Source organism: Macrobrachium nipponense, chromosome 30 (assembly GCF_015104395.2).
Source record: "Macrobrachium nipponense isolate FS-2020 chromosome 30, ASM1510439v2, whole genome shotgun sequence".
Taxonomy (NCBI): domain Eukaryota; kingdom Metazoa; phylum Arthropoda; class Malacostraca; order Decapoda; family Palaemonidae; genus Macrobrachium; species Macrobrachium nipponense.
The window spans coordinates 56,071,634-56,088,125 of record NC_087218.1 but is presented as its reverse complement, the minus strand read 5'-3'; the positions used below and the strand labels follow the sequence as shown (position 1 = coordinate 56,088,125).

Genomic DNA, 16,492 nt, shown 5'->3' with positions numbered 1-16,492 from the left:
GTTTATGTCGTCTCTCACCCTCAAATACCTTTCGCGCTCAGGTAATTCGTTGGTTTGGAGACAACATCAACCCACCTCGACTCCGGTAGCGTTGTAGTGCTTTTGACACACGTAGCAAATCTATTCGCTCTACCTCGGAATTGATATATTTTCATATATGTACCGAAGGGGAATTTTTTAGTTAATAATAATTTCGTCCCCCTATGGGATCGATGTCAAGGGGTCGTCTCATGGAGTGGGCATACAAGAGCTTGAATGGGCTATAGTTTAGCGTCTCCACTGGGGTATGTCGGATGGAGAAGAGGGCGTAGAGGAGGTTTTCTTCCCAGCTAGTTCCCTCCTCCTCACAGAGTTTCGCCAGATTTCTTTTGAGCATTTGATGGAACCGCTCGATGATTCCTTGGCTCTGGGGTTTGTAGGGCTTCGAGCAGGGCTTCGAGCAGACGTGCCTGATTCCATTGCTTTCTATGTAGTCACGGAACTCTTGTGACAAGTGCTGACCCTTGTCTGCCTGAATCGTCTCGGGGAAGCTAAAATGACAGAAGAACTGAGTGAGAGCCTTGATGGCATTCTTGGAGGTGGCTCTGCAGATGGGAATGGCTTTTGGGTATCTGATAAACCTGTCTTGTGATAATAAGGCAATGCTGGTTTCCGTGCCTCTTCTCTGTCCTTTCCGGGGGTAGGGGGATGCCCATAAAAGGATTTTGACGTAAGGAAAAATCTATTTTCTGGGCGTTGGCTCGTGTCCGCCAGCGAAATATCCTTTAATCTATTATTTCTAGGGTAAATGTACTAACACATACCAGAGAATAAATAAAATAAAGAAAAGGTCAGTATAACTGACTCGCTCACCCTCCAGGAGGGTGTCGGTATGAACACTAGGCGAGTGAGACCACTACCACGAGCCAAATGCCAATAGAAATCTCCCACTACAAAACCCTCCAAGAGGGGAGCCGACCCACAGAGTGAGCAGCTCGTACTACTACTACTCCATCCCATGCTGCCGACTGCTGCGCCTCTGGTGGCCATCCTGAAGTTAGCAGACAATCTTGGGCGAAGGGATGGGTAGGGTGGGATTTCGCTGGCGACACGAGCCAATCGCCCAGAAAGTAGATTTTTCCTTACGTCAAAATCCCTTTCTGGGCTCAGCTCGTGTCGCTGCGCGAAAATCGTACCGCCAGAGAAATAGCACAAGATTGTAAACAAAAGTAATAAAATAAAACAGAATAGGTCTCAAATAAAAGATAAAATAAATATAAGTGAATATAATTGCTAAAAAGATACATAACACAGTGATATAAAAATTAGGAATATGCTTAAATTACCCTTAATTCTAATAATGTTTCTTAACAAAAGGTAATTTACATATATACAGGTAAAATGGCTTACTGTATCAAAATGATATCTGTGTAAAGGCATGTATCAAAAATATAATAGCAATTAATATAATCAGATAACAAATTAATCAACAATGATAATATATAAAGGAAAGTATATGACTTAATATACAAAACCCGTAACCATTATAATACGATGTATCCCCTAGCATAAAAAATAAGGGGGTAACATCCATGAGATCAATGTTTATAATCATCTGTGAGTGTCCCTAGCAAAACAATAAGGGGCACCCACTACACCATCATAAAAGCAGCTAAGACACAAGGTGAATGCAAATGAACAAGGTAGGAATAGACGAACTGTTGGGTGAGGCAGGTAGAAAGGAGGGACTGAATCTTCTACTACAGATTAGCTAGAGTCAGGGACAAAAAACTATGTTACCCGCTGCTACTGCTGGAAATTTCAGATCTTCCAAGGACTTAAGTAGTGACGTTTGACACTGTCGGCGATTTCCATCCGGTATACTTTTTTCAACTCATCGAAATTCATATGTTGAAAATAATTAATTGAGGTGGCTACTGCCCTGACATCATGTGCTTTCGGGAAAGAGTCAGGATTGGCTTGCTTAATAAAGTACAGGATTTGTTGCCTGAGCCTTTAATGGATAAAGTTCCACCTTTTTCCCTCTTAAAGAGGGGACCCGATGAAGATGAAGAGGTCCTGGACAGAAAGGCTCGTAAGGTGAAACTGGGCAAAGGGATACATCCTGTGGAAGGGGTAGTACCTTCCAAGGATCCCACCTCATCAAAGGATCTTCATTCTTTGCTAAGAAGCTACGTTCCGGGAGAAAGTAGGACTTCCCCTGTGGGAAGGAATTGAATATGATCCGGATCCCTGGATAAAGCCGACAGTTCTGAAATTCTTGCTCCTGAAGCTAAGCTTAATAAAAATAGGGGTTTTCTTAAGAGCATTATAAACGAGCATGTGTCATTATCGGTTTCTGAAGCCAGTTTTAGAACATCGTTTAAGAACCATGAAACTGACGAAGGCCTTACAGAAGGCCTAAGTCTAGCACATGCCTTAGGAATAGACGAGAAGTAGGAATCCGTCAAGTCTATGTTGAATCCAAATTGAAATATCTTTTTCAAGGCTGACTTGTTTGTCGTAATCGTGCTAGCTGCTAAACCTTTTTCAAATAAGGATCTGAAAAAGGATATAGCTGAATTAACTGTCATGATTCCTAATATCTGATTCTCTCAGGAAGATTGCTAACTTTTTGACAGCAGCATCATACTGTCTCAAAGTTGAATCCCTTTTATCGGATTCCAAGAAGAGAATATTCTGAGGGTCAATATTCGCATCTCTTTTTGCCGCAAACTTCATGAAATCCATAAAGTTAGGGTTTTGAGAATCCCTGAGGGAAGCGAACACAGTCTTCGTTTGTACTGACTGGGAGAGCCTGGGATTGGGGATCCGAAGAGGACGAAGGCCCAGCTCCAGAATTAGAGGATACCAGTTGCTCTTCGGCCAGTCTGGGGCTACTAGAGCCACTTGACCCTTGAATGTCCTGAGTTTGTTTAATACTTTCATGAGAAGATTCACTGGAGGGAAGACATAAATCTTCTTCCAGTTGTTCCAGTCTAGAGCCAGGGCGTCCGTGGCATAGGCCAGAGGGTCCAGGTTGGGGGCTACATAACACGGTAGTTTGTGGTTCGCTTGAGATGCGAAGAGGTCCACCTGTAGCCCTGGAACTCTTTGAAGGATCCATTGGAACGAACTGTTGTCCAGTGACCATTCCGACTCTAGGGGCACTGATCGGGATAGGGCGTCTGCTATGACGTTTCTCACTCCAGCTATGTGAGTGGAGAAAGATGCCAACTGAACTTGTCTGCCAGGGAGGAAGATGGCTACCATGACATGATTTAGATGACGTGACTTGGAGCCTCCTCTGTTTATACAATGTACTACCACTGCGCTGTCCAGGACTAGCTTTATGTGGGAGATACTTTGTGGGCGCAACCTTTTTAGAGTCAAGAACACTGCCATTGCCTCCAGTACGTTTATATGGAACTGACGGAACTGAGGTGACCAAGTCCCTTGGACCTTTTTGACCTGGGAATACCCTCCCCAACCGCTTAAGGACGCGTCTGTGTGGATGGTGATCCCTGGTGGAGGGAACTGAAGGGGTACTGACACTGACAAATTCTTGACTTTCGCCCACGGCCGAAGTCGATTCTTTAGAATCAGAGGGACTGAGGATAGGTCTGTCCATGGACCTGACATTTGCCCGCCGAGCGCCAGATTCTGGTAAGGTCTTTCAGTTTGGCTTTCATTAAGACGTTCGTCACTGATGCAAACTGGAGAGAACCCAGGATCCTTTCCTGAGCTCTCCTTGACGCTAGTTTGTGACTTAGAAATTGCTTGACTGACTTCGCTATTTCTTTCCTTTTGGCTGATGGGATCGACAGAGTGTGGGAGGATAGATTCCATTGAATGCCCAGCCACTGAAAGTTTGACTCTGGAGTGAGTCTTGATTTGGTCCTGTTTATTTTGAAGCCTAGATATTCCAGGAAACTGAATCACTTTCAGTGTAGCTCTGTTGCATTCCTCGACTGTTGGAGCCCAGATCAACCAATCGTCGAGATACGCTACTACCATAATCCCTTGTGTCCTGAGTTGTTGCACTACCACTTCCGCTAGCTTCGTGAACACTCTGGGTGCCACGTTGAGTCCGAAGGGAACTACCTTGAAGGAGAATGTCGGTGGTCCTCCCTATCTTGAAACCAGATCACGGACGGGTAAGTGTCTTGCAATAGGGATATGATAGTAAGCGTCTGTAAGATCGATAGAGGTGGTGACGGCCCCACGGGGAAGTAAGGTCCGCACCTGTGAGATCGTGAGCATCTTGAACTTGTCGCAGCGGATGGCTAAGTTTTAAGCGGGACAAGTCTAAGATTACCCTTCTTTTTTGTGAGCCTTTCTTTGGCACGCTGAACAAGCGACCTTGAAATTTTAATCTCTTGACTCTCGCTATAGCTCCTTTCTGAAGGAGGTCCTCTGCGTACTCTGTCAATTCTTTGGAAGGAAGTTGACGGAAAGGTCTGGCTGGAGGTGGGTTCGTCAACCAGCTCCAACCCAGACCTTTTGACACTATGCTCTGAGCCCATTGGCTGAAGTTCCACCGGTGGCGAAAGTGAAACAGCCTCCCTCCTACCTGAAGTTCTTCATTGGTTCTGGTAACCGCCTCGGCCTCCTCTGAAGTGCTTTCCCCTATTAAAGGGGCCTCCCGATCCTCTCCCACGAAAGGAACGCTTACCTCTGCCTCCCTTACCCGAGCGGTCATACTTCTGTGAAGCTTGACTCTCGAAGGCTTGATTGTAAGCTGGAGAGATGGCGTAAGAGGTGAGGGCTGAGGCTGAGGGGATATCACATAAATTGGCTGTGATTGACCTTTAGAAGTGGAAGGTTGGGCTGCCTGCACTAATGGTACCGCTGGAACTTGCTGAGGAAAGCGTGGTTGCTTTTTCTGGTAAGGATGGAAACGCCTGGGTTTCCTCTGTCCCTTACCTTTAGGTGTTAGGTCTTGCCTCCTCTTAGCCGTAAGGCCCCAACGGTCCTTAAGGCTCTGGTTCAACCTCGTAGCCTCTGACTGGACTTCCTTTACCATAGCTTCTGGGAAGAGATCTGCTCCCCAGATGTTAGACGAGAGTAACCTATTCGGCTCATGCCGAATGGTTGCCTCTTGTAGGACATGCTTCCTACAATTCGTTCTAGCAGTGGCAAACTCAAACATATCTGACTGTACCGTTTGAGTCAGGGCTTTGGTCATGAGCTTAAAAATCGGTTCTGATCCATAGGCCATGGTTGCTACCTCGGACATAGCCATAGAGTTAATTGATCTGGCTAGTCGCGATTTCGCGTCAAATTCAGCCTGAATAAGGCTATCTGGAAGCCTGGGTAGCTTTTCACCAAACTGCTCCATAGCACAGTCCGGTTTGAGTTTGCCAGCTGAGAAGGTGTTCGGCAAGTCTTCCCACAATTCTCCAACTGAGGGGAGTAACGGAGAAGTGGGATCTGCTTCCTTCAACTGAGGTATGGGTTCTCCCTTCTGGGCCGCTGGGATGGTCGACCTCGCGATCTTGGTCAGGAACGGGAGCGGGGTACTTTCATCCATTGTGAAAATAGTAAAGGGGATCTTAAAAGGTTGTATCTTGGTATTAGAACAATCCATGTCCTCTAAACACCTGAGCCATTCTCTTTGAGCTTGGTCTCGTGAATAGAGGACTGTCTCCTTTGGTACCCTATCGTCCCGAACCATGGCTGAAGGTGTGAGCCTTGCGTAGCCTATGAACGGAGGCTGGAGGTCTTCCGGGTAGAACTCGAAGTCCTCTATTCTTCGAGTCCCAAATTCCGGTATAGAGATGAGACCGTCCTGGAAGGGGGCGTATGACGCTACTCTCCATGGGTTGTTCATAGAGAACGGAGGTAGCGAGTCATAGGGAGGAAGCTGAGTTCCACTTGTATTGGAAAGTGGAGGAGAGGCTAGAGGAGCTTCTCTTAGCCCGGCTATAATGGAGTCTTGGGAAGTAATCCTATCCGACAAACGAGAGATCATTTGTTCCATGCTACTCTTTAGGGACCCAACTAGGTCGCCCACCTGTTGCAACAGGCCAGCATTGGAGTCCAAAGCCGAGCTGCTGCGGAGGTGGAAGGGTGGCTCTGAATCGGAACCAAGGGTAGCGGAACTGGTTGACTCTGCCGGAGTGCGAGATCTCTCTCTGGAGGATTTACTCCTCGAGGACTTAGAGCCGGAGCTAGAAGCTTTAGACCTGTCTGCTCCGGGATTCCCAGCCGGAGACTTACGGGAGGAGGATGAAGCTGAGGTCGTCTTCTTAGACGACGATGACGTCTTAGTCAAGGTCATCACTGCTTTACTCTTGACCTTAGGTCTAACCGAAGCGTCAGGAGGAGAATATAATTCATCACCCGTAAAGCCTTGGAAGGATGGAGAGGTTGCAGGAGTAGAAGAAACAGTTACGCCCAAGGGAGACCCTTGGGTGTCCACCGTACCTACCTCGACCAACAGGTCGTCTACACCTACCATAGGTTCAACATTAATATCTAGAGTCGCGACGTCTGTGGAGATATCCTGGTCTTGATCAGTTAATGAGGCAGCCAGCTGTTGTTGGATGAAGGCGATAGTCGGGGCCGCCTCTACTGGGTCGACGTATCCTGTCGCCTTGCCTCCGGGGAAGATTAATACCGCCAACCGTTTCTCCAGGATGTAGGGCATACCCTTGGCGGCGTTCTTCCCAAAACCGCCGACCCAGGCCCGCAGGGTAGCCAGTGCGGTATCCCTCACTGCCGGCGCCTGGAAGAGAGGGCGTAGATTAGATTTAAGAATCTCTTAAAACTAAAACTTAAAGTATAACTTAAACTAGATGCCTTAAGTTAAAATGAATGATGAAAACTTAAGCACTAAAAAAAAGAAGCGGAGCAGCTACTGGAGATGGAATACTTACCCCGTCCAAAAGCTGGCTCACCAGGTCGTAACATATGGTACACGTCTCATGGTACCAGACCTGGATGTCCCCGTGCAAAGTCGCGCATGGAGCATGGGACCGGCAAACTTCGTGTCCACATGGGTCCTGAAGTGTGGCGGCGCATCCCGGATGCTCACAGTTGGTGGCCTGTAAGTGGGAAGACACATGAGTATCTTAAAGAGTAACACTTACAGACTAAAGGACAGAAGAACTCCGTTGCATGCCGGAGCTCGGAAAAAATTTGGGCATAACCCCTCCCTGCATCGCCTGGAATAGGCTATAATCCCGGAGAGATCCGGTAAGACATGTAAGGAGGGGGGATGGTTTAAGGTACTTAAGATAAACTTATAGTTAATCTAAAACACTTAAACCTAAAACACAAACGAACCGGACCAAGTCCAGTGCGTAGCGGAGTGTAGTAACTCAGCAATACGGTAAGGTTAGCAGTGACCCCCTGTATGTTCCGGTCCACTCTACTGGGTGGGCTAACATCTTTCCACTGGATACCAGGACTCCGGTCAGGAAAGGAGCCCTAGTAAGGTGGGAAAGGGCGAGAAGACATACAGGCTCGAACTAGCACGGAGCGACAAGGTAGCAACGGAGGGGGGGAAAGGCCAGTACCCCCCACTACGTACCACCCGGCCGGACCGAGAAGCCGGAGGGGTCGAGTCCAGTCTGGGTCTGTCCCGACTCCCTAGCCCCTCCGCCTGGGGGGAGAGAGGGAGGCAGGCTCGGGTAGAATGAGCGAGCATGGGTGGGCAGACCGACCCACCCCCGCCCGACTCTATGGAAGAGCGGGAGGGGGGGGAAGGGTGACTGGGCAGGCGTCTGGCTGTCTCGTGATCACGTAGTGACCACGAGGCGGTAAGACCAACATAAGACAACTAAGCCTAGGACAAACCAACTGATCAGAGAGATGCTATCGGGAAGCAACTGAACTGAAAAGCGGTAGCATATAGGCCCACTGGGCCAAAACCAACTGATCAGAGAGATGCTATAGGGAAGCAACCGAACTGATGAGCGGTAGAATAGGCTCAATGAGCCAGGGCCTAGGCTAAGCCAGACGCCTAACCTAACTATAACAATACATTAAATAAATAAAATGAAAGAAAGAAACATATAGCAGGAGAAAAAATCCAGGAGTGTACGACTAACCCGAAAGCAAGTCTACCACTCAAAGCTAGTCAGAGGCCGATACTAAGAGCCGGGACTAGGGTCTGGATAGAAGAAGCCTACATAAGGTAAAAGACATGCATGCATGACAAACCTGAGTAGACAGAACCATAAGAAAAGCGGATAATTAATATAGAGCGTACGTAGAAAAGGGGATGTTCTAGGTATGGGAGACCAAGAACGAACCCACCACGAGGCAGAACCATGCTGCCATGCTTCCGACCCAGAGATCGTATTTATACCTAAAAAACGGCAAATACTGTCTCAGGGCCGGAAAAAACCAACTAACCATAAATACTGAGTACTTAACTTAGCTGCTGCGATAGCTGCACGCTCCATTATAGATAAATCCAACGAAAGGGCACAAAAAAACACAGAGAGAAAAATATCACGTGTGACTCGTGTGCGCTAACTGAAAAGGATGGCCACCAGAGGCGCAGCAGTCGGCAGCATGGGATGGAGTAGTAGTAGTACGAGCTGCTCACTCTGTGGGTCGGCTCCCCTCTTGGAGGGTTTTGTAGTGGGAGATTTCTATTGGCATTTGGCTCGTGGTAGTGGTCTCACTCGCCTAGTGTTCATACCGACACCCTCCTGGAGGGTGAGCGAGTCAGTTATACTGACCTTTTTCTTTATTTTATTTATTCTCTGGTATGTGTTAGTACATTTACCCTAGAAATAATAGATTAAAGGATATTTCGCGCAGCGACACGAGCTGAGCCCAGAAATGGTATGCTTTGTAAGGGAGCTTTCGGGACAATTTCATTAGGTCAGCCCGTGACCTGACATGTTGGGCAGGAATTCACGAACTGCTTGACTGTCTTATGAAGTCCCAGCCAGTGGAATTTACTCATCACAGCCTGGGTCATCCGAGAGACACCGAAGTGGCCTCCAAGGCCATCATGGGCAAGCCGGAGGACCTCATTGTGGAGGGCTTTTGGCACCTCAGTCCTTCTATTAATGATGTGGGCTGGTGCAGAGGGGTCCCGGGAGATGTGGTAGAGGACGTTGTTCTCCACGAGATAACCATTCTTGACCAGATCAGCAACCTCGTCCTCGGACATGGCAGGGTCCTCCCGGGGTTGTTGTAACCCTGGGTCCTCTGCCTGGGCTTTTAGCAGCTCCTCCTGACTCTGGGTGTCTGCTCCCGTCACAAGGAGCGTGGGCATGCTTAGGGTGATCAAGGAGGAGGCTCCTGGGTGGTGGTGCAATCACTCCACATCTCCTAGGCAGACATCTCTGAGTGGGGTGTCTATTCCTAGGAGTGGCTCCGGTGAAGTGGCAGTAAGGCACCTGAGAGAAATATTCGTGTCTTTCCCCTGGAGGAAGTCTGATCCCAGGAGGAGGGGGCGGCCAGTAGGCAACGTTGGGGTGGCCCAGAAAAGATGATGTCTCCCTTGGGAAAGGTCGCTTGTGACGACCCTCAGAGGAACTGTGAGGAGGTCTTTTGTAGACCTATCTATCCAATGTATGGCCATGTGAATGTCCTCCTGGATGGCAGCTCTCTTAGGCACAGTATATCAGGTCACCAGACTTACAGCAGCCCCAGTGTCGATGGTAATTGGCATTGGCTCCGAGGGGCCTAGGTTCGCCGGCTGGTGCCAGGCAAACCTCGTCAAAGCTTAGCCACTCAGGGGTTTCCTCAGATCGAGTGATTGACTGCACAGGTTTTGACTGGGCTGAGCGGTGGCAATATCTGGAATTGGCATTGCCGTGCCCACGTCTTCCGCAATCCTGGCATATAAGGTGCTTCCATCCTTTCCTAACTCTGTCAGGACCTGACTGGGCCCCGGGTCCCTTCCGTTTGAAGGGGGAGGATTGATGGGGGGGGGGGGGGGGGCCTAGTGGGGCAGAGGTGAGGAGGGCTTGTCAAGCATAGCATGGTCCGGAGGTATGCCCTGGTCTGTGACAACGCCCACACAAAGGTTTCCGCGGTGGATTACTGGGTCGTTGGGCTGTCTGCGAGTTGACAGTTTGGCGTGTAGAATGTGCAGAAGAGTGAATTCTCCTGTTTAAGGAACTCTGAAGCAGGTGGTGGGTGTCTCAACATCCACCCACTTACAGCACTCCATGATCATCCTTGGATTTTTGTCCACTAAGTAAGTGGCAAGTTCAGGGGGACATAGGATAAGAAATCCTCCAACTGGAAAAGTTCAAGAATCTTGTCTGCAGAAACAGCATTGGATGCCCTTGTCCACCTCTGAAGGGCTGTCTTCTTCTTTGCCACCCATTCCGACCATGTTTGCCCGGACTCCTTCAGCATGCTCTTCCATTTTTGTCTCCACCTGTTGGGGGTAATTTCAATATCTTTGACAATGGCCTCCCTTATGCGAGCGAGATATCCTTGCTTGTGAATGAGGAGGACTTGGAAGGTGATAGCTCACTTGCCTTTGATATGTTTTTCCCAAGATTAGTGCTACTTTGGCAGGAGGAGGCTGGAAGTTCTCCAGGACCTTTTCTACGTGGTCGAGCCAGGCCTCCGGCTTGGATTCAATCCACAGTCTGATAAGGGTGCCCATGCTACTAAGGATGGAGTGTGATGACCTGGACGTAGAGGGCTGTATGCCAGTGTTGGCCATAACCATTTTGTGAGCCCTTTCTGGTGAACCATTTTGTGAGCCCTTTCTGGTGCTTCCCTTCTCTTTTGGAATACTCGCTCTTTCTCCCTTTCTTCTCTTTCCTTCTCCCTTTTTCTTTTTCTTTCTCCCTTTCTACTCATGTAGCTTCTTTTCTCCTTGCTTTTTCCCTCTCCTCAACTACACAAGTAGTATGAATAATTACACCAATGCAGGAACACGTGTTATTGATGATATCAGGTGGATGTATATGTATTTAGTTAATAAGCAAATCCCATAATTTTCTGAAGGGAAATAGCTTTTGGACAGTGAACCAAAAGCTTGTAGTTTGTTGGATTCCATAAATCATCAAAATTATTATGAGGAGTCCTTTGTACAGGGTAAGGGACCAGAGTTTCTGATCGTGCAATTTTCTATTTTATGCTTTTCATGTAACTGCTTCTATTGTTTTTCAAGAAGAGAAAGTGATGTTTTTAGCTTAGTAATTAAGTTCAATATAGCCTTTATAATTAGTAATAAGACAAAATTTTGTGCATATTTTGATCATGTTCATGAAATGTGTAGGTCCATCATATACTCCTGCATATTGTAGTTTCTATTTATATTTGGTACTTTTTTCCAGCAAGTTTATATGAAGGCTTGAGAGAACCAGAAACCGTGGTTGAAGATATGTTCATCCGTAAATTTATGACAGGAACATGGCATGATCTCTTTGTTTCAGAGGTAAGTTGCAGTTTTAAACAAATTTAGTGTGTAGGCATTAAGATTAGGCATAGATGTGATCTTGTAATAATTAGCCTAGATAGAAAGTAACTTAACAAGGATATCAAAAACTGCAAACCCGTGCAAATGAGGTTTTAAAAGTTTGGAGAACTTACGCTGTTGTTTGCAACCCAATTATGCAACAAAATAGCTAATCACGAAAGAGCTAGTCCTAAATCAACAGTTAAATTTTTATTACATACATGATATTTACATATCTTTTAGCAAATCAGTAATCAAAACTAGCAACTCTTACATAAATATATTTGTTTATTTGGATGAATCTTACCTACTGTTAAAGTTAGCTTATACAGTGGCCCCAGTTTTACATGCTTCCCATTTCTCTGCTCCACTTTGTCGTGGATTTTCATAGAACACATTATTCACTATTCCACGACGGACTTTCACTAATTTGCAGATTTTCTAAAATTATCAAATGAACTGGGAAAAGGCCAAGAAAGGTAAACACAACTCTCGCCCAGGTGGTCAAAGAAAAAACTGGCGTAGATGTGTGGTCCCTTGACCACTCTTCACCCGATCTATGCGTGTGTTGCCAGATATCACAAGATTCCTTGCTTTTCATCTGCTTTTTAACTGGATCCAGCTAGGCGCTAGAAATTATCCTTTTGTTAAGACCTCAGGTTTGTAGCTATGAAAAATACAAATTGTCTTAGAAAATTTTTCATTTTTTCGTAGAGCAATACTGTGTATTCACTAATTACTGTATTTTTTCATTAAAATGAGAGAGAGAGAGAGAGAGAGAGAGAGAAGAACTGTGGTTTTTACATCCAAGTCTAAGCACAGTATAAATGGATTCTGCAAGTGAAATAATGTTTTATCAATATTTTGCTGTTGTTTTTTTATTAAATGATATGTATACTGTTTGAGGGAGAGAGAGATAGAGAAACTGTGGTTTTTACATCAAGTCTAAGCACAGTATAAAAGGATTTTATGAAATAGTGTTTTATTGATATTTTGCTGTTTTTCATTAAAGTGTATATATATATATATATACACATACGCGGTACTCAACAAGATATTACACTGCTTAGCGTCATGTGGCCTAATATATTGCCAAATTTTGAAGGAAAGGAAAAGTTGGGAGAAGTTTTGTCAGTCCATTAGGCCGCTTACACCATATAGAGAAAGGGGTAGAGCTTAGGCACTCAACAAGAAGAGAGCTGTCAGTTGTGTTTGGAGGTTTCATAAGAACCTGTATATATTTTTTGGTCAGCACTCACCACTTTATTGCCGCCTGTGACTTTAATATGGGCTAAGACAGTGATTGAAGTTAACAGATAATAGCAGAGATATGTGCATTGAAGCAATCTAGCCTTAAAGCAAGCAGATATTGAATCAGCTGGGTGTGAGGAGGTGTTCAGTTCGACATGTGTTGCCAAATTTAACGATGGTTGCAACCTTCGTTAAATCTGGCAACCCAGCATCAAACTGAACGCCTCCTCACACCCAGGTGATCCTATATCTGCTTTGCTTTAAAGCCAGATTGCTTCAATGAACATATGTCTGCTATTATCTGTTGACTCAAATCACCATCTTGGCCCATGCAAAAATTAAGGTTGGAGCGCTGACCAAAATATATATACAGGCTCTTATTAAACCTCCAAACACATGACTGAGAGCCCTCTCCTTGTTGAGTGTCTAAGCTCCACCCCTTTACACGCTGTAAGCAGCCTAATGGACTGACGGTTAATTCATAAATTTGCCGTTCCTTCAAAATTCAACAAGATATTAGGCTGCTTAGTAGGTACTCTACTAGATATTAGTAGAGTAATATCTAGTAGAGTACTAGATATTATATATATACATATATATATATATATATATATATATATATATATATATTATATATATATATATATATAGACTGGTAAAAGTGTTCTGTAACAACAGAATTCCATCTAATAAAAGGAGCCCATAAAAACACCAAAATGTAGAGAGAAAAGTACTATATTTCAGAGACTGCTGTCTCTCTCTTCAGGTATATGAATGAGAAAAGTTTACAGAAAAGGTGGTATTTATACCAAGAGATTCGTCCACAAGTAAGCCAATTTAGGTCACCCCCGCTGATAATCTTCCTTTAATCTTCTTAAGCGTTGGTTGAATGAACACTGCCGTCGACGATGTCTGATGTCCAATTCCCTTTTGAGATGTTCATTACCTGCTTCTCTTTTATTAAGGCCGATTCCATCATTTGACTCTTGTACCGGCAGTTGCTGCTATAAATTACACGTGACATATTCCAGTTTATTCTATGGTTATGTTCATTTATATGATTGGAAAATAGCCGAGTTCTGTTGTCCATACCTAACTGACCGTTTGTGTTGTATTAATCTCTGGGGAAGTGATTTACCTGTATATCCGATGTAAGATTGGTCACAGTCCTGGCATGGGATCTCATATACCCCAGAGTCTTTGGGCGATGTCTTTTGTTGGACGTTAATCAGGGATTTGGCTAAGGTATTTGGGTAGGTAAATGCAAAAGGGTTGGATTTCCCAAGGGTGTGAGTTACTCTCTTAATCGTCTCCAGGTGGGGAATTTTTATTTTATTGTTGGGTGTGTCTCTGGTCTTGTCTTTAGGGGGTCGGTAGAAAATTACGTTTGCTTTTTTAATTGCTTTCTCAATTATATGGTCAGGATACTTTAAAGATGAAAGTTGCTTGCGAATTAGTTCAAATTCTTTTTCCAGGAAATCTGGGGAACAAATTCGTAAGGCTCTTAAGAATAGGTTGCTAGCTAGACCTATCTTGATGGTATTGTCATGATAGCTAAAATAGTGAATATATGAAAGTGAGAACGTTGGTTTTCTGTATATGGTAAACTTTGTATTCTGTCGTGTCTCTGATTATTAAAACATCAAGAAAAGGAATTTTGTTGTCTGTTTCCCATTCAACTTTAAATTTGATGCTGGGCACTAATGCGTTTAATTTTGAGAGGAATTCATTAAAATTACCCCACTTATTATCCCAAAATGTTAGTATGTCATCCACGTATCTCATCCACAGCATGTTTTTGGGTTTTATTGCATTTATTACTGTAGTTTCAAAGTATTCCATGTACAGATTGGCTAAAAATAGGACTTAAAGGACTACCCATACTACACCCGAATTTTTGCTTGTAGAATGATTCCCCGAATGAAAATACGTTATTAGATGCACATAATTCAACTAACTTTATTATTTTGTCAAGTGCCAAAGGGAAATGATCTGAATAGGGGGATAATTTTTCCCTTAAAAACTGAAGAACGTCCTGTACTGGTACTTTTGTGAATAGGGAGTCTACGTCAAGGCTTAAAAGTTTTATGTTGTGAAGTGGTATATGTGCTTCTCTGAATTTGTGACAAAAGTCTTCCGAATGTTTGATGTGACTGGGAGAAAAAGTGCCTAAAAAAGGAGAAAGGAGGCCAGCTAACCATTTAGAAATTTTGTAATTGAAAGCTCCGGCGCATGAAACGATGGGTCTGAATGGAAGATTGTCTTTGTGAGTTTTGGGAAGACCATAAAAGTAGGGTAATTTAGGATTAATTACTTTAAATTTCTCTAATAGTTCAATACTCTTTTTGTCTTGGCCAATTAATCTTACTTTCCGAAAAAATTCTGTGGGAACGTTCTGGAGGGGATTTTTCGTCAGTTTTTCGTAAGTATTTGTGTCGCTAAGGAGCTGGTTGATTTTGTCGAGGTAGAAGTCTTTGTCCATTATTACAATTTTGCCGTCTTTGTCGGATCTACTTATTATAACATCTAACTTTTTTAGCGAGTGGATGGCTATCATGAATCTGCGGGGAACAGGATATTTCTTAACTGACCTTCATAAGAAATATCCTGTTCCCCGCAGATTCATGATAGCCATCCACATACATCCATGCAAGAAATGGAATGAAGGGGTGACAAATTAAATCCGTAGATTCTTTAAAATCTTGTAATGAAGATAAATAGACATCAAGACGACAGCAGCGGGAAGCAGGTCCGCGTTTGTCACTACAATGACCACTGGACAGTGACTGACTATGCATATGGCGGGAAATAAAGGCAGTGTTGACACATCTAATTACAATGTTGCCATGATGCATAATGAAATAGTGGTCTCACAGTATGTGCAATGGGAAATATACATGGAAACATAAATATAATTCTTCTATAGAATAATGCAAAACAAATGTCAAAATGTTCATAAACTGTACGTAATGTAATTAATATACAGCCTAACATTAAATATCTATACACCTCTCTCCCCCTTTACGCTCGTAGCAGTGTCTCGAGCGGAACATAAATTCCTCTGAGCTAGTCGAGGTGAATGGCGAGGGACATTGGAGGGTTCGAATGATGGCTCTCTTTCCTGGCCAGAGCAAGGGGACACAGGGACTTGGGGAGAGGTGTCATCACTCATGTTAGCCACTGGGCGTAAATGTCTTCGGTTTCGAAACCATACACGACCACTTGGAAGGCGTATTTCATACTTTCTTGACATTCCGCGGCCCATCACGATGCCGACCTTGTCCCATCGAAGCGTCGTTGCGTCCTGTATCCTAACTCGTTGGCCGATGGTGAGTTTGGGTAGATGGCGGGCATGAGAATTGTAAAGGCTCATGGCCTGGTCAGTTTGGGCAGCAGTGCGACGGTCGTAATCTTCAGTCTTAGTTTGCCACTCCTCTGTGAATGATCTGGGGTGAGCCGGAACACAAGTGCGGAGAGGATGGCCATAGAGGATCTGCGCAGGGGAGCGTCCAGCAGGGTTCGGTGTATTCCGAAGCTCCAGCAGTCCTCTATCAAAGGCTTCACAATCTATGTTCCCAGATGGGGCAGTCTTGATGATAAGGTGTTTAACAGCTTTCACTGCAGCTTCTGCGTGTCCATTAGCCTGAGGGTAATGTGGAGAAGTGATGATGTGATGAACTCCCCAGCGGTCGGCGAATTGCTTGAAGTCATGGCTGGAAAATGGGGGTCCTCCATCAGTTCGTAAGCGGAGTGGAACACCAACCTCGCGGAAGAAAACACAGAACATTCTTGTAACTCTGGCTGAAGTTGTGGGGTCACGTCCCACAGGGGTGGAACAACCACAGGCCAGCCTGAAAGTCTATCAGCAAT

The 16,492-nt window shown here is 45.0% G+C and overlaps 1 protein-coding gene across 1 annotated transcript in view; it reads left to right on the top strand.

Annotated features, from left to right (window-relative positions):
• LOC135202549 (small ribosomal subunit protein uS3m-like) overlaps nt 1-16,492 on the top strand; it is a gene marked incomplete in the record, with an annotated part of 126,545 nt that overhangs the window by 69,778 nt on the left and 40,275 nt on the right. The window contains 1 exon segment of the mRNA XM_064232029.1: nt 11,250-11,350. Coding sequence (XP_064088099.1) covers nt 11,250-11,350 — 101 coding nt within the window.